Source organism: Vigna radiata, chromosome 5, assembly GCF_000741045.1.
Source record: "Vigna radiata var. radiata cultivar VC1973A chromosome 5, Vradiata_ver6, whole genome shotgun sequence".
NCBI classification, from domain to species: Eukaryota; Viridiplantae; Streptophyta; class Magnoliopsida; order Fabales; family Fabaceae; genus Vigna; species Vigna radiata.
Genome location: NC_028355.1, coordinates 20,671,454 through 20,696,269, shown reverse-complemented (window position 1 = coordinate 20,696,269; position 24,816 = coordinate 20,671,454). Strand labels below are relative to the sequence as shown.

The window sequence follows — 24,816 nt, the reverse complement described above, 5'->3', positions numbered from 1 at the left end:
CATTAATAGAGTGTGATAGATGAATAAATGTATTATATGAATTATGTATTGAATGAAACATGTTTTGATATTGTAAATAATAATCCGAATAATATTATTATTAGGACTACACATGTCTGTAATTGGTAATAAAAAAATATAACATTAAGTTGATAATATATAATGTGCATATTAAGTTATGAGATTTAACGAGATTTTAATATATTCAATCAAATAAACAAATATATACATCTAAGATTTCTAATATCAAGTATTATGAAGATTTACCATACTTAAGATGTGTGAAATCATCCTGTTGTTGTAAAAAATCTATATTATAAAGATGATAGATGATTCTTATATTTTCTATGTGATATTTTTAAGACTATGTTTTAATACGAGAATAGATAGGTTTATAGGAATAAGAGTTAGAAGAAACTTGTAGAGAGTTTGCATGTTAATTTTCGTTTGATTCTTTGTTTATTTCATTTACGAGTTATATATGTAATAGTATGCTTAATTAGAGTTAAAATTATCAATTTTAGGGTGCTATATAGGAGAAAATTTTATTAAAAAAATTATGTGATAACTTATATATTTATATGTATACTTAATGAGTATATGCAATCAGACATTGGTTAATATTAGTGAATATATATAGGATATTAGAGGAAAATGAATACAAGGAAGAAATAGTTGTGCTTATAAGTAAAGAAAGCCTCTAGATAAATCCATAAGAAGCATCGCTGCTTGAGCTACTTCATCCATTGGAAACTCTTGCTTCAAAGATGAATCATCCCTCAAACTTATAGAAAAATCCTTCAAATCAATCCTCACTTTCTGCTCCTCAGATAATGTTCCTCTACCAGTCTTGGACTTATTCTTCAACCCTGCAAAATGGTTTCTACGACACTTCTTTTCCTTCAGATGATGCACTCTGGACTTTGAATCTACGGAACTATTCGCAGCTTCTGCCATTGCCCTTCTCGCCTTCCTCTGCCGAATGCCGCAGGCATTGCAAAGTGACTACACACCAATATGTTACCCTAGCTTGTTACTTTTTAATTAATTTGCACAAAACTTCAAAGCATCAGATGTAAAACAAGTAAGGAAAAACTACCTTAGGACCATTAGGACCACTCCTCCAGAGTGGGGTACTTGTTGTGTTACAATCTGCACAAACCCTAATTATATCGAATGCTTTCTTTGTGGTTAAATTATTGCTAGGTGGCCTCATCATTTTTCTCGTCAAGCTCACATTCGAAGACAACAGTTTTTCATACTCGTAATTTCCTCTTCTGTTCTCTTCCTCCTCTATTTCCTCTTCTGCTAGGTGGCCACTCGCGCCGCTATTTGGATCTGCCATAACCGACTTAGGTTGAGTGGACGATGCATTGCACACTTGTTGATTATCTGATGATCGACCATGGAATACAAACTTCACATCCTAATGTGAAAGATCAAAGACTATTAATATTAGTTGCACAGTTCATACTAAATTCAAAGACTATGAATATTTCTGCATCGATGAAAAAGAAGATATATGTTAGAATGGAAATTGTAGAGAGTTGACAAGATCGTGCCTCCTGATGACCATGTCTGAAGCATCTGATATCTTTGGCCTGGCTTTGGTCTAATATGTCGAAGAAGGAGTAACATGAGAGAGTTGATTGGTGATTATCAGGAGAAATGAAGAGATGAGTTTGATCTTGTATGGTAGGACCTGGTAGGTTCAGAGAAACAGAAGTCATGGAAGAAGAGAAAGAGAGAGAGAGGTGTTAGGGGAAATGAACTGCATACAAGTAAAAAATTCTAAAATCGGAACCACGAGGTGCTAGGGTTCTTATACAAGGAGGCAAGGGCTAACGACACAGCAGGTATCAGACAAGCATTCACGTGAACAAAATATATATATATATATATATATATATATATATATATATAGCTTTTTGATGGGGAAAAAGTAGTTTATGTAAATACAGACAGAAAGACAAAAAGAAAAAGTGCAGATAAATGTATAATGATAATAAATTTGAAAACAATTGTGAAGATGAGACAAGAAAAAAATAAAGGTGTAGAATGCAAGTACTTGGAACCGACAAAAACCATATCTGCGATCTTTTCAGTAGTTCAACCCCATTATATATATTTAAAGAAGTGTATATTTATTATATCTTATAATATTTTTTTCTATATAGTAATTGTGCAGAATTTATGAATTTTCGTTGACTTTGGAATAATGAGGGGTGAGATGAGGATTTTGCAGATCTGAAAAGATGGATAGAGATATGGATGAAAGGCAAAACTTGTTAGTGTTGCCAAAAAGAAAATCAAGTGCTAGCAGTGCACCCAGTCTCGTGACAGAGATAGCCTCAGTCCCCACACCCTTTTGCTATCAACCATGCCTGCATAATAGGATATGAATGGGCTTGTGTCTTGAAGAGAAAAGAAGATGAGATAAGTGTTACTGATGGAGGTTATTTGTCTGAACGTAGATGTGTGATAATGCAAAAATGGAAGAGTCATAAATTTAGAGGGGCCATGGACCACGGTGGTATTCGGCTAAATGACACTACAATCGGTGGCCGATTTCATCTTTCCACATCTGCTTTTCTGACGGAAATCGAGTCACTTGTCTTTAAGCTACAACCGCTCTAAGGGAAAGTAAACGCAGTAAGATTTTCTTATGGCAAGTGGCGTTGTGTTAGAAAAATTCCTCCAAGCAAGTTTACAATTATTTAAGATTTAACAGAAACACGACAATTCATGCATAAGATTTTAAAAAGTTGGGAGAGAATGAACTAAAAGTAAAATAAAAAGGACAATCATATTTTGAGAACACTTTTTGACAATTTTTTTGACAACGGAACATGTGTCATCATTTTATTGGTCTATTTGAATTTATGTTTAAAAAATATTTAAAACGGACCAATCATAAACTGTCACGTATGCGTTGTAAAAAAATTGTTAAAAAAGTGTTATTAAAAGAAGTTTTTCCAAATAAAAATTCAGGTTGATGTATTTTGAGAGATATATATAATATTGTGTTAAAGAATTTTAAAATGACGGTTTAAAGATAACATGTATCTTCTGGTATCAAACGACGTAGAAATGGATCTATGAAATGAAAATGGAGATGACAAAGGACACATTTTCTCTTTGGTGGGTTCATTGTTCTCTCTTATTTTTTTCTCTCATTGTTTTCAATTTTATCTTCACTCTCCTTTTCTTTCCCATTTTCTCTCATTTCTTTTCTCTTATCTAACACCCTTTTACTCTTTGTAATGATAGCTTGACAATATTCTTTTTGGTTAACTTCTTATTTATTATGTTCCAACTTCTTAACCAATTTATTCACTTAAATATTCAAAATACGAGTAAAGATTTTCATGTATTTAAAATATAAATATAAAATTAGAGAACATATTTTTTGAGCTATTCCTTCAAACTAAACAATAAATTTTACTAAACATCCTTTGCATGTTATAGATAAATAACAAGTTTAATTGTTTATTTTGTCTATAGTTTAATGGTTGAGTGTCAATTCCATCATCACTTTTAAAAAAATCTCAACTTTGTATAATTTTTAATCAATTCCATTTTGTTAATTTTGCACGGAATTAAGTGTGTGGTGACATGATTAAGAAGGCTGCATTTTTAGATTTTTGAAAAATAAAAGTATAATTATAATTATAATAATGAAAAATTATAAATAAATAATAAATTTATATTTTAAATTGAAAAATATTGAAATAAGTTTATCGAAATTTATTAATATATTTTTTCAAATAAAAGTAAATTAAGAATGAATGAAAATGTAATTATTTAAATATTTATCATCATTAAAACTATGTGATGTTTTTGAATTTTGTTATCTGTAATTAATAATTTTAAATATGTTTACTATTAAAGGTATTTTGTAATTTTTTAATCAGTATGAATTCCATTAAATAAATATCGTTATTAATTATTTTTAAATAATATATTTATTGATTTTAACTACACAAGTTTTAAAATTTTGAGTTGCTTATACAAATAATTTAAAAAATAAAGGTTTAAATGATATTTTAATTTGTTTATTTATAGATTAATTGTTTTAATTCAAGTTTTAACTTCTATTATTATATCCTTATATCGTACTATTAGTTTCATTTTTTATTCTTAAAATATGTATAATTAAGTTTAAAATTAAGTGCAAAACATTATAAAGTTAAATATATGTATAAATGAGACATTTATTACATTAGTTATGTGTTGGTGAGTAGTTATACGTAAGACATATTAAAAAATAACAATGGATTGTTAAATTTTTCAAATATAATATTCAAGTAATATTTTTTTAAAATAATGTTTAAAATGAAAGTATGATATAAAAAATTGAAATTAAAAATAGTGTTCCCTCTATATTAGAGAAGAATACTGATTGAATAGATTAATGAATTATTTGAATTTCATCCATCCTAACTTGCACAAATAAATTATTGAATTAATAATTTTTAAAATCTCAAATATCATGACCAAGTTGCCTTACACTTGTAAAATACGATACAAAGTGCATTCCTTGTAACCATAAACAAAAAAAATCTAGTTTTTATATACACATTAGTCCATCCCAATACTTGACCAACCCATAAAATATTTTAAACCTAATACAAATTTTTTCATTAGTAGGACATTTGGGAAGAACAAAAAATGGACGTTATTATGTTTAAAAAAAAATAATTGGTATGATAACGGAGAAATGATGCATTTAAAGAAAGGGTTCTAACACTTATTCCATCATTGGTAGTTAAAAGGGTTAATGTTTCCCTATTTTCGCATAGAATTTCAGATAGATTCTCAATAGACGTGTCATTAAAAGCGTAGGCCAATTCTATTTTTTTACATTTTAAATTAAAAAATTAAGTAAACATATTAGAAATATAATTAAAGAAAGAGTAAAGTTGGAAAATCTCATTCAACTTTATGTTGAAAGCTTCGTTCTCTCTGCAATTGCAAAATCAAAAATGAAATTGGGGGAATTGGAGTTTTAGTATTCGTCATCATGCAACTGGGCCCCCTTTTCCTTCGTGAACCGGTCCACTTGAAGAGGTCCAATTCGTCGAAGATGAGAGAGTCTCTCATGACTAGGGATGACAACGGGTCGGGTTCGGGTCAGATAGTGTGATACCCGAACCCGACCCGCTACCCGCCGAATATCCGCCTAAAAAAAATTCGCGGATTTTTTTCAACCCGCGGATATCCGTTAGATATTTTTTAAGTTTTTAAATGAAATTCAAATTAAATTGCAAAAAAAAAAAATACAAATAATATTTAAAACATATATCCAAATAAATTCAGTGGATAAGTAAATAAAAGTTAAAACATAAATTCAAATTAATAAAAATTAAAACCTAGCTTCTTAAACATAACATAAGGAAGGATAAAAATGTATTTTCAACTTTTTTAGCAGGTAACGGGTATCCGCAGGTCAGATAGTGTAGTACCCGAACCCGACCCGATTATAAGCGGGTATTAAAATATTCGCTACCCGCAGGTAGCGAGTAGTAAATATCCGCGGATACTAACTATCCGTTGCGGATTTTATCCGCGAATATCCGCGGACACAGATTTTTTTGCCATCCCTACTCATGACGATCTTCTGGTAGTCGCATAGCAACTCCCCCTTCTTCACGTCATAAACGGAGTCGTGAGAAGTCAAACGAAAGTCCTTTCGAGCACGATCGAACTGCAGCGGAACCGGAGGGTCCATACGCAACGTTTCGTAGACCACCGATTGAACGAGAGGCATCCCTTTGACGGAGAAAGGTCAGTGTTGAGCCGCCATTTTCTCTGGCTTCTTTTTTTAGCTTCTCCTGTAATGCGGAGTCTTTCGCTATGGCATCAATCAAGGATGGGAGGAAAATGGTGAAGCCCCCGAAGGAATTGAACCCTAGCACGAAGAGTAGGTTGTGGAGTGCCTCTTCTTGGGTCAACCCGAACCCGATTTCGCCTCTATTTATGGTATCCTTCCCTATTACGTTATTTGCATCAGCCATTCAGCAATTTCATCAGTGCATGAACATTAAAAGTACGACAAACACTTTTGTTATAATTTTGATCTTTGAATGATGTATACCCTAATTTTTGCCAATCCACTCGAACAACAATGCATTTCTGGATGAGAGACGAGCCCAAAAAATCTAATTCCCCCAATTTCATTTCTGATTTCGTAATTGCAGAGAGAATGGGGCTTTCAGCAGAAAGTTGAATGAGATTTTCCAACTTTACCCTTTCTTTAATTATATTTCCAAAATGTTTACTTAATTTTTTAATTCAAAATTTAAATAAATAGGATTGACCCAGTTTTTGACACGTCTATTAAAATTACAGTGTCACCATGTCACCTGACATACTCATTAACATCATTTGATGAATTTGACGGAAATGATTTATTTACACCAATTTAATAAAAAAATAAGGACACAATTGAAATTATAGACAAAAAATAAGACCTATCAAAACATTAAACTTAGTTAAAGTGTGTGTTCATTAATGTCATGCAAAAATTAATGCATTATTCTTTTCTCTCTGATGCCAAGATAGAGAGAAAGTGTGGATAGAAGAGAAGAAAATGAAGACTTTTTTTGTCACGTTATCATAGTTATCATACAGTTAATTCTATTTCTACAAAGTTAATGAAATTAACTTAATTGATACAAATTATACAAAGTAGGAACGAAGTTGATACTTTTTAAAAAGTGAAAACGAAGTTATACTGAATAATAAAATTAAGAACAAAACAAAATAAACAATTAAACATAAATAATATTAATGTGTTAACTTTTATCCATATACTAATATTTATTTCTGTTAGTGAAGTACCGTGTTACGTAATTTTTTTTAGTGATTAAATTTTCTAGTAACGTATACACCTTAAAATTTGAAGTTTTAAGGTGTTTTCTTTTTAATGTTTTACAATTTTCAAAAATAAAATTCAGGTTCAACCTTCACACACACATATTTAAAACTTGAAGTTTCAAATGTAACTTATAATGCTAAAAAAGTACTCACATCATAGATACTTTTGGAGATATCCTTAATCTTAATAGGAATTCAATATTGTTGTTTTATCAATCTCGTCACTAAATTTACAATTTTTAAAGAAGTGGATTAATGGTGATTGTGATTAAAAGAGTATAATCTTTTTTATATCTTTATTCAGTACAAAATAAAAGTAGGAAAGTATGTGTTGGAAGAAAGAGAAACACAACCATTAGTTACAATGTATAGAAAAATGAACTATAGTCATTTTATATAAAAAGATAAACATTAAAATATATTTAATTTAAAATTATTATTTCAATTTTATAAAATCACTAGTCAAAATTCACTTATAGAAATTAGGTTTTCAAAAAGATTTCAGACTTTGTAATACATTAAAAAGAATTATAAAACTTATAAAAGGGATTATCAGTTTGTGTGACATCTATATCCGAGATGGTATTAATCTTAAGCCATCAACTCTTATTAGGTGACAAGGATTCTAAATGAAATTATATGTAAATCTTATTTTTCTCATTTTATCTCATAGTTAACTGTGACTGTCCATCAATGAACCATTTAAATACTGGTCCATGGTAGACAACGTCACCATAAATTATTATAGTCTTTAATAATTGAAGATGTCATAGGAGTTATCAATTTCTAATAAAAATAAAATAAAAAGCGGTTAGGGGTTACGGATTTCTAAAAAAGAAGTACAAAGCGGTGAAACACGTGTGAGTCCCATGCACAAGAATCACATAAATTTTCAAACATACTAGGAAATGGTAAATTTATGAAACTTGGTATTTTGGTGGGATTGTGATTCTTCATTAAATACTCTCACCTACACTCAAAGAGTGAATTCAGAATGCTCCATAATCAAGAGGGGATTGAAACTCGCAAAACTTACTTAAATTGTAAAAACTAAGTAACATATGTACTTTAAATTCAAAAGTAACATAATGTATATCTGATTGCACGCACATGTTTGCACTATCATGTTGATGTGACTTAACTAGTACTCATTAATGTTCAAACCTTACACTCCAAAAGTTCAGCTGTTCAATATTTCATTCTAAGTTTACAATTGACTTTTAAGTCATGCACATGCAAAATTTCATTTCCTTTCAAAACTAGACTGTTTGAGTCTTGAGCCTTGAAATTTATTTGCCCAGAACACCTTGGGAAGGGGTGACATATACTATTTCCAAGACTAAAATGAAGACAAGCAAACTATATTTTTAATGAGACTTCTGCATCATAGTAAGTTATCATAATGAACTGACAACAATATATTATTTTAGAAACTATAATCTGCAGTTCTAATTATTCAGCTGACTGGTTGATGAAAAGAAAAGATAACAAACAATTTGAAGAGACTATTGCAAGAGGAAGCCATACATTATAATTTATATATGTTCATATTTATTTGAGTGATGCATAAAGAGAAAGAAAGAAGGATTAACATATGACATATTTATTTATATATATTATTGGAGGATTACTATAACTATATATATTATTTGGATGATATAGTTATATATACTAGTAGGAGATGCAGTAGGATATGATCGATGTTGATAATTTTTGTTGTGTGAAAGGAGAATCAAAACCAATCAGTAGTGTCGAAGACCTGACTCCAACTAAGCATCCTTGCAAGCCACTCATCATCGAAATCCTTGAACTCCTCTTCTTCAGTCTTCTGGGGAACTTCAAACTCCAGAAGCTCATCCTGCTGGTCTTCCTGTCCCACGAGAGAAACATTTGAAGATAGTGTGGGTGTTGGAGAAGGTGATTCAGGGGAAGGTGCAGAAACAGTTATTTCTTTGTAAAGCTCTTGCATGAGCTTTTCTATTGTTTCTTCCTTGAAACAGGATTGTCCCACATCGTTCTCAGAGTCAGTGAGAATCTCTTGGAGCATGAGAGTGAGAGCTTCTTCTTCTGTGGATACAGCATTGTCTTGAATGAGAGGCATTCTTTCTCTTAGACAAGAACAACGGAACACAAGAGAAGCAGAATATGGGTGAGTGAGTGAAAAATAGCAGAGTTGATGAGAGAAAAATGACACAGATGACAGTGAGGTAATAGACATGGGAGGTGACGTGGTGCAAGGACAGAAATTGATGATGGCAAGACTCGGTGTGACGAAAGCATAAATGAATGAAGGAGTGTTTCGGTGATCCTGTGACTTTGCACGTGCTACGGCCACAATGTTTCCTAACGCGCGCTTCTCTATCACAGACGCTGGTCTCATCTGTATTTTATATAATTTCCTTTAATTTTTCATTCTAAATTCATATTCATTCAGAATCTTTTCAAAACTAATATTGGAAGAAACCTTTCCATTTTTTTATTTTAATACTTTCATGATTTTAACATTGAACATATTTTCTTTAATGGTAAGATATTCTTTTACTTTTTATAACACCTCCTAATTATTCTCTATATGAATTATTTTTGTCATGGTATTCTTAATTGTTTTATTTTATAAATAATAAATTGTATGAACTAATTTTTTATGGAAATGATAGAGAATAGAAATTTTATTTTTAAAAATAAAACATGTTATCATAATATCTTTATTTATTAACTATTAAAAAATGAATTAAAATTGAAGAAAAAATTTACATCATTAATTGAAACAGATAAAATTTAAGTAAATATGAATTAACTATTTTATTTGTTCACAGATTTTGAATTCATCAAACTAGTTTTCTCGAAAATATCCAATGTATATTTCCTTTAAGATATAACAATATTATAATTGAATTGTGTTATCTCAATATCAAAGAAATATCTTAAGTTTTTCAAGATTTTTTGTCTGAAAATGGTTGCAAAGATGTTGTTTTATTTAAGAGATGGTATGACTATCACTTTCTGTAAAAATAATGTCATATATTATCAAGTACACATCCAACACTCGAGTGATGGTAAAAGGCTAAATGATCTCCCTCACACCGAGTCATACCAAATTTTTGAACAACATTACTAAATTTTTCAAAGCAGACCCTAAGAGATTGTTTTAGGCCCTATAAAGATTTGTGAAGATGACATACCAACCCAGAAGATGGTGTCATTGTTTACCGTCGTCTTTTGCAACAGCCAATACTGGAGTTCTAGTTTTGACCAATGATCACATGGTTTTGATCATCTTGACCATGCGACCACCATGCCATCAATGTCGCCTTATTGGAGTTTCTACGCGCTCTCAGTGCCTTTTGAAGTTGTGAATTTGTTGCCTTTTCTGTCGTGTATGGAGGCATGTCTAGTAGCAATTCAGAGCGTCGAGGTCGCTCGTTTTCCTCTTTTAGGTCCATCGTACGTTTTTGCATGTAACATCACTTCTCAAATATCTATTCAAAGCATCGAGGTTGTCCTTTTTTCCTTTTTCAGGTGCCTTGATTGGAGAATCTTTGATTTTTATGGTTTCTCTCTCCTGTTCATCCATGGCTTCTTCCACTATCATCTCTTCTGACATTCCTTTTGTCATCATTGTGTTTGACTCGTCATATATGCATTTTCTCCCATGAAAAAATGGTTTTTGTTAGTTTATTTATAGTTGTGGTGGCTCTCCAACAATGACCTCTTTATCCATTGGATGTCAACAATGCATTCTTCAATGACGATTTGCAAGAAAAGATTTACATGGAGCAACCTTCCATATTTGTTGTTCAGGAAGAGTCTTTTTGGTTGGTATTTCGTCTTTTATGTCATCGTGCAAATCATTAGCAATTTGGTGTCACTCAAGAAACAGATATTTTCACTAAGTCTTTATGAGTTTTATTAGTAAAAAGCTTGGTACACACAATTTGTATGCATAACTTGAGAGAATGTTAGATATATTATCTTTATTTTATATTTATCTTTTATCTTTAGTTAGTTTGTTATTATTTCTTATTTGTATTTTTTCTTTAGCCCATAATATTTCTTCTATTATAAATAGAAGACCCTATGTGTATATTCAACATAAGGGAGAGAAAGACTCAAACGAATTTTGGAAAACAAGATTGCACAATAAGGTTGTTTATTTATAATTTATTTTTTGAAATTTTTAAAATATAAAATTAATTATTACAATATCGTAGTTAATTTTATTTATTTTTTATATTATTTTTTAATATGAAGTCGTGTTTATCATTTATTTTAGGTTAAAAGCCCTTTTTGGTCCCAGTTTTGGTTGGAAAAATTCGAAATGGTCCCTATGTTTTGTGTGTGTTCAATTTAGTCCTAAAGAACGTATTTGGTATTCAATTAAGTCCTTTTCAATAACTCCATTTAAATTGTTAACGGCGAGCTGTCCAGATGTGCAACTGCATTGTGAGGTGTCATTTATTTGTTGACTTGGAGTCCTTTGTGTCATTATTAGTTGGAATTAGGATTTTTTAAATTGTATGTATTTCTTATTAGAAAGAGACTTACAAAAGAGTCTTCATACACCATCTCCAAACCGACCTGTAAAACCAAAAATTTGAGCAAGCACCTGAAAAACAGACAGATGCCAAATCAATAACCCAATCCTTCCCCCACCACCACCATGTCTTCATACACCATCTCCAAACCGAACCAATCCACACCATGGCTGAATGCGTGAGCAACTCACTCAGTCAATCAAACATTCCGCCCCTCCCATGGACCACGCCTCCCAAGCAATAGTCGCTGCCATAGATAACTTCTTTGCCGTCATGCTGCCCCTCGCTGGTGTCATCATCCTCGGCCTCACCGTGCTACCCCTTTCACCCAACCCGTCTCCTTTCTCACCACCATATCCAACCCTTTCCATCGCATCATCAACACGCACAATACCAAACCGCACTCACACACATAACAACCCCATTGTATAAGCAAGGGAAATAACTATAGAAAAAGAAGAGGGGAGAAGATCGGTGGCGCGCGTCTTCACAGCGGGATTCTCCAGCTCGTTCCCGTCGTCGATGTCGGCATCGGTTTTTCTGGCGGCGACGCGACACTTCACGATGGACCTCGCAACGACAGCTTGATTGGGAGAAGGAGGGTGTTTTTGTCTCGTGCGACGGTGAAGGTCGCGGTCGCCGGCGAGGATAAGACGATGAGACCTCGACGGCGACGTAGGGTGGCGGTTCGACAGCTGGCTCTGGTTGCAGAGGTGATAGGTGGCGGCCCGCGACGGCCAATCAGGTGTGTGAGTGACGGAGTTCGAGAGAGGGAGACCTAGAATCTCTGAGGTTTGGAGTTTGAGTGGGATGCAAATGATGGGAATGAAGGGGAACAATCTGAACCGCTGGGGTTTCTGGGTAAAACAATTTGGGCTGGGTCTAAAAATTAGAAATACAATTTAAAAAAATGTTAATTTCAATTGAAAATGCCACAAAAGACTCTAAGTCAACAAATAAATGACACCTCACAATACAGTTACACATCTGGACAGCTCGCCGTTAACAATTTAAACAGAGTTACTGAAAAGAACTTAATTAAACACCAAATACGTTCTTTGGAATCAAATTAAACACACAAAAAAAACATAGGAAGTATTTCAAATTTTCCAAACCAAAAACTGGAAAAAAAGGGTTTTTAATCTTTATTTCATTAGAGATTTCATCTCTATTATTTATGTACTATATATTGTTGAATACCTTTGGTCTTGTCAACATTTATATCTTTTTAGGATAACCACGCGTTGTATAACTTAAGTTAAAATTGATTAACTATCACCTCAGTTAAAAAGGTTTAATGGGCCACTGTACTCATTCAATTGAGTTTTGGATTGACTTTTTGACATTTCTCCATACACAACACACATAGAACAAATAATAGGATAAGAAAGGAAGAGTAACTGATAAAATGAAAGTTGGAGGAGCCTATAAAATTGAAGTCTCTATATATTAATACCTCTTCGCCTCTGGAAGAACATCCACCAAAAACTGAAACTCTAACTTAATTAATAATTTTACAATTCAATCAAAAGCAAAAATTTTATTTCTTCATCAAAATATACGTCGAAAATCGAAACTTATAAATAAAAAAGTAACAAAAAGAAAAAACAAAACTAAAAAAAAAACACATCTTAATACAAGTTCAATGAATAGAATAAAAATAACAGCAACACAAGTATAAAAAGAAATATATTAATAAAAAATGAGGATAAAAGATTTGGTACACATATTAATATGAGACTTAATGAATGAAATTTATCAAAACCCTCAAAAGAAAAACTTAAATAGAAGAAAGAAATTAATATAATCAATAGATAAGAAGTCACGTAACAATAAAAGAAGAAATTAAAAATTGAAATTGATTGTAAGAAAATAAATATAATCAATTATTCTCTTTTTCTTAAATTAAAATTATAATTTCTTGAAAAAAAATTATAAGTCATAAGTATAATTTTTAACACCAATAAAAATTAATAAACACTGATAATAATTTAATTAAATTTTATTCTCAAACATAAAGTTTTAATTAATTTAGTAAAGATATATTAGTCGTAAAAGAATTTGAGACTTTTTTTTCTTAAACATAATCTTATAAATAATTCAATAGAGATATATTGGTACTAAAAAAATTGAATTTTTTAAACATAAATTTATAATTAATTTAATAAAGCAAGTACTAAATTTGTTTTTTAAAACCTTCCTTTTAAGTCTAAAACGAGTATTTTATTTATTATACCAATGAACCAAGTCTTCTAAATGAGTAAGAGTATTTGAGGAAAGGAGGTGAGATTCTTTCTTTACTTAAGTGAGAAGTGAGGTGGTTTGAGAAATAAAAATGTAATTACCAAATCGTCCTTGACTTTTTTTAAAATTTACATCTTTTATCTAAGATAATTAATAATCTTTTATTAATAATAATAAGAACAATAATAATTTAGAATAATAATAAAATATAAAGTAATTAAAATAACATTAATGGAGAAAATAATACAACATCTAAATAAAATACTAATAAAATTTGTAATGACAAAAATAATTAAATAATGAGTTAAATATGTTTTTAGTCCCTGTACTTTGGAGAGATTTTGGTTCTACTCTATTTTCAAATTATGGTACAATTTAGTCCTTTACCAATTTTTTTTAACTTTATTTGTTGTTTCAAGCATGTTTCTTAGTTAACATTGAAGCAAAAATGTGTCAAACATGTAAACAATCCAAATGTTATAATGAAACGTGTTTGAAACAACAAATAAAGTTAAAAAAAATTGGTAAAAAAGACTAAAACCAGAGTTTTATAAAGTTGAAGGACTAAATTATACCATAGTTTGAAAACGGACTAAAACCAAAATCGTCCCAAAGTATAAGGACTAAAAACATATTTAACCCTTAAATAATAGTAGTATTAATTTTTTATAATTCAAAATGTAATTAAAACTATTTTTAACCAAACACATTTTATTTTAAATTAATTACACTTATTATTTTTTTTTATAAACAAATCATCCAGGTTTTATTTTAACTTAATTTCAATTGCTTACATTTCATTTTCTATTAAGTTTTTATTTATAGCCTAAATTTTTAATACTTGAATAATCAAGTTCTTCTTATAAAGTTGACCTCTACTCATAAGTATTTCCTAGATTCTTAAAAAAAACATTGTTAAAAGTTCACTGAAATTGTTTCTTAAGAAATTTAAAGTAAATCCAAGTAGTTTTTAAAGTAAAGCACATATATATATAGACAACATTTTTTAGACAACATTTTTTTTACAATATTTAAACATTGATTACGTATCAATATGTGATTGGTCAAAAATTATTCCACAATCAATAATAATAATAATTAATGTTTAAATGTTATAAAAAAAATGTTGTCTAAATATCATTATCCATATATATATATATATATATATATATATATATATAATATTTTGTTTCTGCTTTTTTTTTTTATAAGTTTACATAAATACATTAAAAATTAGGTAAATACGTTTTTTATATAACAATCAAATTAAACAAGACCAGAATATTCCTTAAAAATAATTGAAAGAGTTCAATCATTAATTAAAATAGTAGAATGAAAAAAACAATAGAGTAACTAATAAAATAAAAGTGCAAATTGACAAAATAGGAAATATGTATAAACTATATACAAAATATAATAAATATAAAACTTTTTGAAGTTCAAACAAGGAAATTCAATATTTTGTGACTTTATTCATTTGAGATGTGATGGATTAACAGTGTAATGAGGGATCGAGAATACCAGAAAAGGATATAGAAGACAGAAAGAAGACAACATTTTCAAAGTAATAAGATTTTGTGATCCTTAAAATTTTTCATAGTAGTAAGATTTTGTGATTCTTAATGTTTGTTTAAAAAAATGTTAGGTTTGATTTTAATAAATTTAGATGAAATGAATGTAAAAATTGGAAAAATTATAGTTTGGTACACTCTTAGATTTAAGGAAATTTCAATTAATTTTGTGTAAACTTATTTAAAAACTATTATTAGTTTATTAGTGAGTGGGGAAGAGCTAGCAAGAATGAGCAGGTTGAGACATGGTAATACAGATTTTACGATATTAATTTGTTCAGATTTAAAATTGATAGCTAGGAAGGGAAAGGAAAAGACGAGAAGAAAGATGAGATATTGAAGAATGTAGTAATACAACTATGTAGGGGAGGGACATCAGGCCCAAATAGCGAGCGAAGACATCAATCCAGCCCCAAGGAAAAGCATGCAGTAAGATGCTATCTGTAGCCTGAAGTTACAACTCATTCTCTTGCTAAGAAAATCCGCAGCTATCAAATCTACCAAAGCCATATACACCAAAATCCCCGCCGACAAGGAATCCAGAATACCTTCGGTGATCAGTGCACCGGGGCTGTAAGGGTTAAACCTTGAAGAAATGGCCGTTCCGATCGAAACACCCAACGGTGTAGTCAATGCAAAAAAACAAGCCATTATGGTTGCTGAGGAAGCTTTAAACTGCGCTTGGGAAATGCACCCTCCAAGCGCAAACCCTTCAAAAAACTGATGAAAAGACAACGCCGCAATCAGAGGCCTTATGGTACAAGGACTTTGAGAAACCCCAAGAGACAACCCGATTATAACCGAATGTGACACAATCCCAAGCTCCAACACCTGCAATGCAACCCCAGTTATGCACACTCGCACTATTAATCGTTACCAGTTACATTAAATACAACCAAAACAGAGATATTCAATTATTTACCTGAGAAACCACGACGTGTCGAACGTCGGTTTCTTCGACATCTTCCATGTGGGAGTGGCCGGGGAGGTGACCGTGACCGTGACCGTGACCACCGTGTCCATGGGAGTCAGCATGCGCGCTAACTTGTTCCTTCTCGCTGCCAATGCCATGGCACGAGTCATGGCCATGGGGGTGGTTATGTCGATGATGCGCGGCGTGTGCATGCATCCCCACGATGTGCATTCCCCCACTCTCTTCTTCTCCAAACACCTTCCCTCCGGATTCGGAGGACCCGACCCGAGACTGTTCCTCCGAGGGACGGTTGAGCCCCTGCTTGCGCTCGTAGTATTGCGTTCCCACGAAATCGAGGAGGAGAGTGAAGAGCGCGGCCATCATGGCGAAGAAGCCGGTGAAGGGGAACTTGGACCACGGGAAGGAAGGCAGGCACGGGTGCTGGAGCGCTTCGGTGGCATCAGAGAGCATGTGGACGAATCCCGTGGCCAGAATCACCCCGGCGGCAAAGGCCTTGGCACCCACGAAGAGGTTGCCGTCGGTGCGGAGGAAGCGGCGGTGTTTTCCGACGAGGGGGATCGCGATTCCGGCCATGCCGGAGAGGAGAATGGAGGCGATGGCGACGAATTTGAGAACCAACGCCGCCGACTCGTCTCGACACTGGTCGAACTCATCGCCTGCGCAGGTGGAGTTGGTCATCGATTCCAGAAGGTTGTGGAAGAAGGACGGTTTCTCTATTTTGGAAAAAGCAGCGGCTCAAGAGTTTAGAAAATAATCGATTGACCTATAAATATATATATATAGGAGTTGAATTAATGATAAATTAAAATTGAAGATTGGAGCGTTTAGAATCGAAAAATTATTATTATTACCTGAAAAGAGAGAAGTGTTCCCAACCAGTTGGTGGAGCAGCGGCCACAGATCCTAAAAAACAGAGAGAAATAACAATGATCATCGATTATATCGAAGGTGACATCGAATAAAGAGAGAAGCAGAAAGAAACCTCGGTAAAAATCATGGGAGTGAGGGGAATTTGTGCTTGTGAGATGAAGATAGAGAGTGGAATTGAATAGTATAAATAATAAAGTGGAGAAGATAGGGATTGAGATTGGAAAATGAATGCCAGGGAGAGGTAGAAGAAGCTTGTTGGCGAAAATGAAGAAGAGTGTCGTCATTAGGAGGAGAGAGAGAGGTAGGAGAGTGAGTTGTGGATTCTTCGCTTCCCTCTTTTTGCAATCAAATGAGCGCGAGAGTGTCGACATTCTTGCATCACCTATAATATATGCTACTCACCTTATTTTATTTTATTTTTTTAAATCATACCTTCTTTAAATACCCAAATCTTGCTTATTAATCCTTCCTATTAAAATATTACCATTCGTTTTCTTAAATCCACCCTCTCCCCACACGTCTCCTTATAATATTTTTACGCTTATAACAACTATAATTATTTAAATTTCAAATTTATATAATCTATTAGTTAACTATCACATTTTCTTCTATAAAAGAAACCACATTTTCTTTCTTAGGCTATGTTTGATTATCCACCCCGAAACCTCAATTTTATCAATTGAAAAATAAAACCAGAATGTCAAAAATCTTGTTGTCTACGTTATATCATTACGACATTCCACCTTTGACCGTTTATTGAAGAGAGTAAAAAGTAGAAAAAGAAAAACAAAGCTAAAATTGATTATAATAGTATAAATTTTAAATTAATAAAATAATTTTATTATAGTATAAATAAATATGGATTACAAAATATCTTTACTCATCCTAATTTCCTCGTTTTTCACTCTTAAAACGAAACGAATGTTGCAGTTATAAATTCATGGAACTAAAAAGTAGTTTAATAATAATGAATTAATAAAATAACTGTGTAGTTGTTGCTCTACGACATCCTCACATAGTTAATTATTTTTTAAAGTACAACATTTTTTTCAACAGATCTATGGTGTTTGGTTGGTAAACACAACATGCTGCATTCCGCATGATATAACTTTTTCAAATAAACCAATGACATAGCTATGAATAGGACGAGTTTACCACTGTTTTCCCATTGTTTTGTTACTCCTCCTGTATGCAATACAAACTGCGGCACTAAATAACGAAGAAAAAGTAATAATAAAATGAAAAAAAATCTTTTTATATCCGTGTCTTGAAAAATTAAAAGTATCTACGTATAATATTAAATTAATTTTAATGTTTTATTACGCAGTATTGTTGTTCACTCTACTTACAATACATTTAATAGGGAAAAAATGAATGTGTAAACAGAAAGAGGTAAATGCAAATAGGTGCAAATAAAATAGAAAGTGTTAAATTAAAATATTTTTAAAAAGGAAAATGCATGAATAAAAGAAAACTAAAAAAATAAAGTTGCAAGTCTCGAGGTTTTAATATTGTTTCCAATGTGTATTTTTATTTATGTTTTTGTTTTAGTTAATATATGGTTTAGATGAATGATAAAGTTTGAAGGAGTGTAAAATCACATCACACCAATCCATATGAAGAAACATACGAGTATACTTAAATCTAAATGAGTATATAAAAGCAAACTCAAAGTATGTAAGAAAATATTAGTTTTATTAATAGAAATGTGTTTTATATATCATGGATAAATTTTATTAATTTGTTGTGTTATTGTGAAATTAAGAGAGTGATAATTATGACACAATAATGCATACCTAGATATTATTTCACCCTAAAATATAAGAATTTGAATTTGTTACGTTATGTGGAAAAGTGACATAATGTTTTATATTGCTTCGGGAAAGAAATTATTATTTACGGGATGCTCTTAGAAATTACATGATGCATAAGAAATTAAAGAAATGATTTTATTTAGAAATATGTAAGTTTGATGAGGAAGAAATATTATGTATAATCTAAATGTATTATTTTTGTCCTCTATATTAGAAAACTCATGTGAGATAAATGGAAAAAATATAAAAATAAGATAGCAGAAATAGGAGTTTAGTTGTGCTGACTGAATTAAGTGAAAGAGATTGTAGAGAGGAGCAACTATCCCTTGATCTCTCTATTTTCTTCTTGTGCCTTAAAATTTTCTTATTAAGAATCAACAGACTTTTAAAATTCCGTTAAAAATTTTATACGTTTTAAAAGTTTTTAAAATCTTAATCAACATTGGAAAATAGTGAAATTTTAACTGGTTATTAAAAAAAAAAATCAACCTTGTTTTTGAAAATTGGTTAAGAAAAAGTTTAAATTTTTTTTTAATCAGTTTTCTAAAATTGGTTAAAAAAATTTATTTAACCAATTTTTAAAAATCAATTAAGGTTTTTGTATGTAATTTTTTTATTTTAGTTTTTTCTTGATTCTTTAATTTATTTATTTATTTTTATTTAATAATAATAATAAAATATATTAAAGAATTAAAAAAAATAATACTTTTAACTAAAAAAATTAAAAATTATTTGTTTTAGTTTAATAATTAAAAATTGTTTTTTCAATTTAATAAATATTTAATTAATTTAGTATTTTTATATAATTTTGTATACAAAAATATTTTAATTTATAAAATATTATTCTTTAAAACAAATAAATAAAACATATTAAAAAACTAAAGAAAAATAATAAAACAATATGGTTAACATATTCAACTTTTTTAACTTCTTTTGTTTTTTTATTTTTTAATATACTTTTATTTATTTTTAAATTAAAAAACAAAATTAAAAAATTATTCTACATTAATTTAATAATAAAAAATTTATTTTTTTATTTAATAAATATTTAACTAATTTAATATATATTTATAATTTGATTTATAATATATTATTTATTAAACAAAAATAAATATTTTATAATTAAAATAAAAAGACTTAAAAAAAATATGTTAACCATATTTGGAAATATAGTTAACATATTCATTTTGATATATTGATATTCAAATTAAATATGTTAATATTAACATATTTAAAAAAATTAATATGTTTTATTTATTTGTTTTAAAGAATAATATTTTATAAATTAAAATATTATTTTATATAAAATTATATAAAAATACTAAATTAATTAAATTCTTATTAAATTAAAAAAACATTTTTTTATTATCAAATTTAATATAAATAATATTTATTTTTTATTTTTAATTTAAAATACTAAATTTTAAATTTTTTAATATGTTTTATTTTTATTACTATTATTATTATTATTATTATTATTAAATAAAGAGTTAAATATGTTTTTAGTCCTTCAACTATCAAGTATTTTTGGGTATAGTCCCTTTTTCAAATTTTGCTCCACTTTCATCCTCTTCTTAGTAAAACTATCATTTTTAGTATTATTAGACAAACGACGTTAAATTTTGAATGAATTGGTTAATGTTGTGCCACGTGTTATGCAACGTCAGAAATTGAAAATTAGTGAAAATGTTTTGGTTCTCTTCCTCTTTACCATGACTAACGACTCTCCTCCGTCTCTCTGTCTCGACCTCCACCCTCAACACCAATCACCTTCACCTCGGCCTTCCACCTCGATCTCGCCGCCCTCCGTTGTCTCTCTAGAAAGCCTCTCATCTCGTCGTTCCTGCTGGGTGTGCGACGCCAAGTTGTTGGGCCAGTTCATCCCACTGTTAACCTCTCTCATGCCCTCTCTCACTTCAATACCTTCCATAACTACTGGAGTTGATACCTTAGTAAATGATTTCCAGAGATATGGGATCAATATATAATGCTTTCCTAAATGATTTCAGAGCCTCTGGATGAAGACATTTGGCTTCAAAAAGTAAACCTGCAAACACCTATCTTATGAATTTTGCTACCTTAACAAAATGAGACTTAATAACTTAAGGAAGCCTGGAATCTAAAACACGTTAAGCTTCAAATAATTTAAGATTCCTTATTTTTGTGGAGAATTATATCCTTTCTAAAATTATATTGAAAACAAGCGATATATCCTTTGTGTGGCATCTAGAAGCAGAATAGGGATTAATAGCCTCATATTTTTCCAAACAAACTTCAACATCCTGCCACTATGATAAGGCCATATACACATTGGCTAAATCATGTCATATTTCCATTTTTAGTCTTCTGTCACAATTTCCCTTCCTCTTTTGTATGACAAAAGTAAAGTTATTCTACATATATTAAAAAGGTAGAATTTAAATAAATTTTTAATATTCTCTTCCCCTTACTTGTTGTGCTTAAACTTTTGTTTTGGACATGAAGGATCACTCTCCCTTAGTGTAAATCTGATTACCTTTATTTTGAAAGAATATATGATTCCTTCTTCAGTGAAAATCTTCTTGTCTGTACAAATTTTTGAAGCTAGAAGTAGCTCCTTTATGCAGTTTAAGTTCTCTTTGTGATTCAAAGAGTTCCTTAAAAGATCCAAAGTTGTATGTTTATCCACAGTAACAAAGAGCTAGACTATAAAATCTTTCTTTTTTGTCCATGTTTTTTTGGAAGCAATTCCTCAACCTATTGAGCTAGAGCCATGAATTCCACATAAACACTTAGAGCAAACGAAATGTGATTAATTAACGAAAGGTTCCATTGAATGTATCAAGAATTCCATAAATTGGACAGATTGTTGTACTGGAGTCCATCTAGGTTGAGCCAGCCACTATAGAAGGTATTAGGGTGAGAGAAGGCAGGAAAAGAGTTAACAGTGAGATGAACCCGCCCAATAGCTTGGTGTCGTACACCCAGCAAGAACGACCCATGGGTTGTTGAAGACGGAGAGAACAAGAATGAGAGGCGGCAGAGGGTGACATGTCCCGAAGAGGCGACAGAGGGTGACGGGTCGAGGTGGAAGGCCAGGGTCGAGATGATGGTGTCGAGGGTGGAGGTCGAGACAGAGAGAGAAAGAGAACCAAAGCATTTTCACTTGATTTTCAGATTTTCAATTTCTAACTTGGCATGAAACGTGTCACTCCATTAAATCAATTCACTGAAAATTTAACAGTATTTGTTTTCCAAGACTAAATTATAGTTTCATTAAAGAAAAGAACGAGAGTGAAACAAATTTTAAAAGAGGGATTAAATATAAAAACGCTTAATAATTAAAAGATTAAAAACATATTTAATCTTTAAATAAATAAAAATAAATAAATAAATTAAAATAAAAAACTTTAATAGATTTTTGAAAATCGATTAAATAAATTCCTTAATAAGACTTTGAAAACAGGTTAAATAAAATCCTTAATCTTTTGAAAGTCGATTCTATTTAGAAAAATACCTAACCACATTCAAGCGATAAAACCAGCTAGATGGTTGCTTCTTAATATAACACGTGTGATGTTTCTTTAATGTTGCAACATCATAGTTCAAAAATATCTTAGAATATATATCTACTTTAAGTTGTATGCATCTTATTAGCAAATGTAGTCAAATGCAATATTATAGATATTAATAAGTATATTAAATTGAACAAATAATAAAATGAAAAGTTTAAATATTTTTTTAAGAGACTCACATTTATTTAAATAATATTATTTATTAATTAAGATTGAGAACTTTGAAATTATAAAAATATTGATTTTTGATAAAATAATTCTAAATTCTAAAAATCAACTAAATTGATTAAATTAATTGTGTGGTAGAGACTCATTGAATTTGGATTTCTTGTTTTAATTCAATGTAAAATCACACTAAACAATATATTTCAAATTTGTATACTAACAATTACACCATATAAGTTAACAAATTCTAATTTTTTAAATACAAATCTAAACAATACTAATAAAAACTCTAAAACTTAGATAGTTTTACCAAAAATTTGGATTAAGTTATATGTTTATATTGACTAATTGACAAAAAATCTATGTCTAGAGACAATATCTATTAGATGTCTTATATTAATAACTGCTCTAAATTATGTTTCAATAATTAGATATCAATTGTTTCTACCAAGTCTAATATTCTCACATTGCTTAAGAGTTGAGACATAAGCAAGTTTAAATTCCTCCTCCTTCCAACTTCTAAAGTGTTTTTAAAGATAAAATTATGACAATATTTCATACTTCAAAATGGATAATACTTTAAATATATGGTAATTGACTCTACAGGAATCAAAACATTGACACTCATCGTGAAATGGTCACAAAGTTTTAAGACGAATCATCAATCGTTTAAGAAAAGAAAAATATAAACTCATTTTAGTTGTGGCACAATTTGAAGGTAATATTTTGTTACTAAATGATTTATTTGCTTAAAATATAGGTATGAAGAAATAGAGGGGTCTAAGAAGAATTCTACCATATCTTCTGTAAAATGAGTTTGAGCACCTCAAGTAATTCATTATATATACAAATATTTATTTACATATAAAAGAAGAAAAAAAAATGATAGTAGTTTTATCATTAGATGTGATTATTTTACAATCTAATTCTTATATTTTATGTAGACAATTTAAGAACAAATGCCTTCATAGTAAGAAAAAAAATCAAGTTTCTTTGTTTTAAAAAACAAAAACAAAATAATGATTCTATGAAAAAAAAAATTGTAACACCGATTATTATTACATATGTTCAGTGCCCATATTTTGATTATCATTAAATAATAAATAATATTTATATATAATGTTGTGTTGTCTTATAATATGTTGAAGAATGGTAAAGAATATAATAACATTTGAAAAAGTTATATTTGTTAAGTCTAAATTAGGCATATAACTACTTTTGTGAGATTAATATTCTTTCCTTCTTACGAGTTGGCATAAGCAAGGCTTTCTCGAAAAAATGAAGTTTAAAAAAAACAATTCTTTAATTATTTTTCCTTGAAAAGAAAGCTCATACAAGCCTATAAAGTTGGTGCTCTAGGAAAAAGTTTCTTTTAAATTGTTACAATCTGTGACACGTAGCTTTTAAATAAATTTTTCTGTAACAAGAAACATTATAAGATGTTTAAAATTGTAATCTAGAACTTAGCAATAATAAAACAAATATAGAGACTAATTAGTAATTTTACTATTAAGAGTAACTTAATTATTTAGTTATTATTTTGTTTAAAAGTTTAGGATTCAATTATAGAAAATTTATAAAATGTGTTATCGTAGCAACAATTCATGAAGGTTGTAAAAAATCACTTGACAGATGACTTCATAATATACAGAAATGACTGTTGACAAAATCATAAGTATATATGGATACAATTATTTTCAAATCATCAACATTTATAGGTCAAGCAGTTAGGGTTATACTTAATTATTGTTTGTATGTTGCAGGGTTTTCTTAATTAAGCAAACCACTCATAGTTCATTTGTTCTCCATGATTGAATGATATTATTGGTTAACAACGATCATAAAAAGACAGGAGCACCTACTATGTTTGTATAATAATAATGACTCTTAGACACTCTGTTATTAGGTTGGTCTATCATTACTAACCAGTTTATGGGAGAGACAACACTCTTTTAGCTTTTCCTATATGTGAATATTATCCCGTTTCTCATTATATGTTAAAAAGTAAAAAAAAAAAATACACAAATAAGTAAATTATTTTACCTCATTATCGTAATCACAACACTACAATTCAAGTCGAGAGTGCGGTTAAACAATACTAACAAAAACTAAGATAAAACATATAAAATAAGATTTAGATTATTTAATTAAAAAAATAATTATGTTTTAAGTCTCTCGTAAATTTCATAATTTTCTATTGAATCCTTAATAAATTTTTATGGTTTATTGAGTAATTAATAGATTCATATT

The 24,816-nt window shown here is 30.0% G+C and overlaps 2 protein-coding genes across 3 annotated transcripts; both read right to left on the bottom strand.

The window, feature by feature from the left end:
- Positions 1-613: 613 nt before the first annotated feature.
- LOC106761576 (putative GATA transcription factor 22) lies at positions 614-1,846 on the bottom strand. Of its 2 annotated transcripts, none has more exons than XM_014645136.2 (3): positions 1,563-1,846; positions 1,100-1,417; positions 614-1,005 (listed from the first exon to the last, which is right to left on the bottom strand). In XM_014645136.2, exons 1-3 carry the CDS (start codon positions 1,728-1,730, stop codon positions 682-684), a joined length of 810 nt encoding a protein of 269 aa, XP_014500622.1. In that variant the 5' UTR covers positions 1,731-1,846; the 3' UTR covers positions 614-681. The 2 variants fall into 2 exon arrangements, with proteins under 2 accessions (XP_014500622.1, XP_014500621.1); XM_014645135.2 differs by having other exon boundaries at positions 1,100-1,426; positions 1,563-1,842.
- Positions 1,847-15,487: 13,641 nt separating this feature from the next.
- LOC106760828 (zinc transporter 4, chloroplastic) lies at positions 15,488-17,395 on the bottom strand. Its single transcript, XM_014644259.2, has 4 exons — positions 17,146-17,395; positions 17,015-17,066; positions 16,152-16,876; positions 15,488-16,060 (listed from the first exon to the last, which is right to left on the bottom strand). The coding sequence occupies exons 1-4, from the start codon at positions 17,158-17,160 to the stop codon at positions 15,605-15,607; spliced, it is 1,248 nt and encodes a 415-aa protein (XP_014499745.1). The 5' UTR covers positions 17,161-17,395; the 3' UTR covers positions 15,488-15,604.
- Between the last annotated feature and the right edge of the window lie 7,421 nt (positions 17,396-24,816).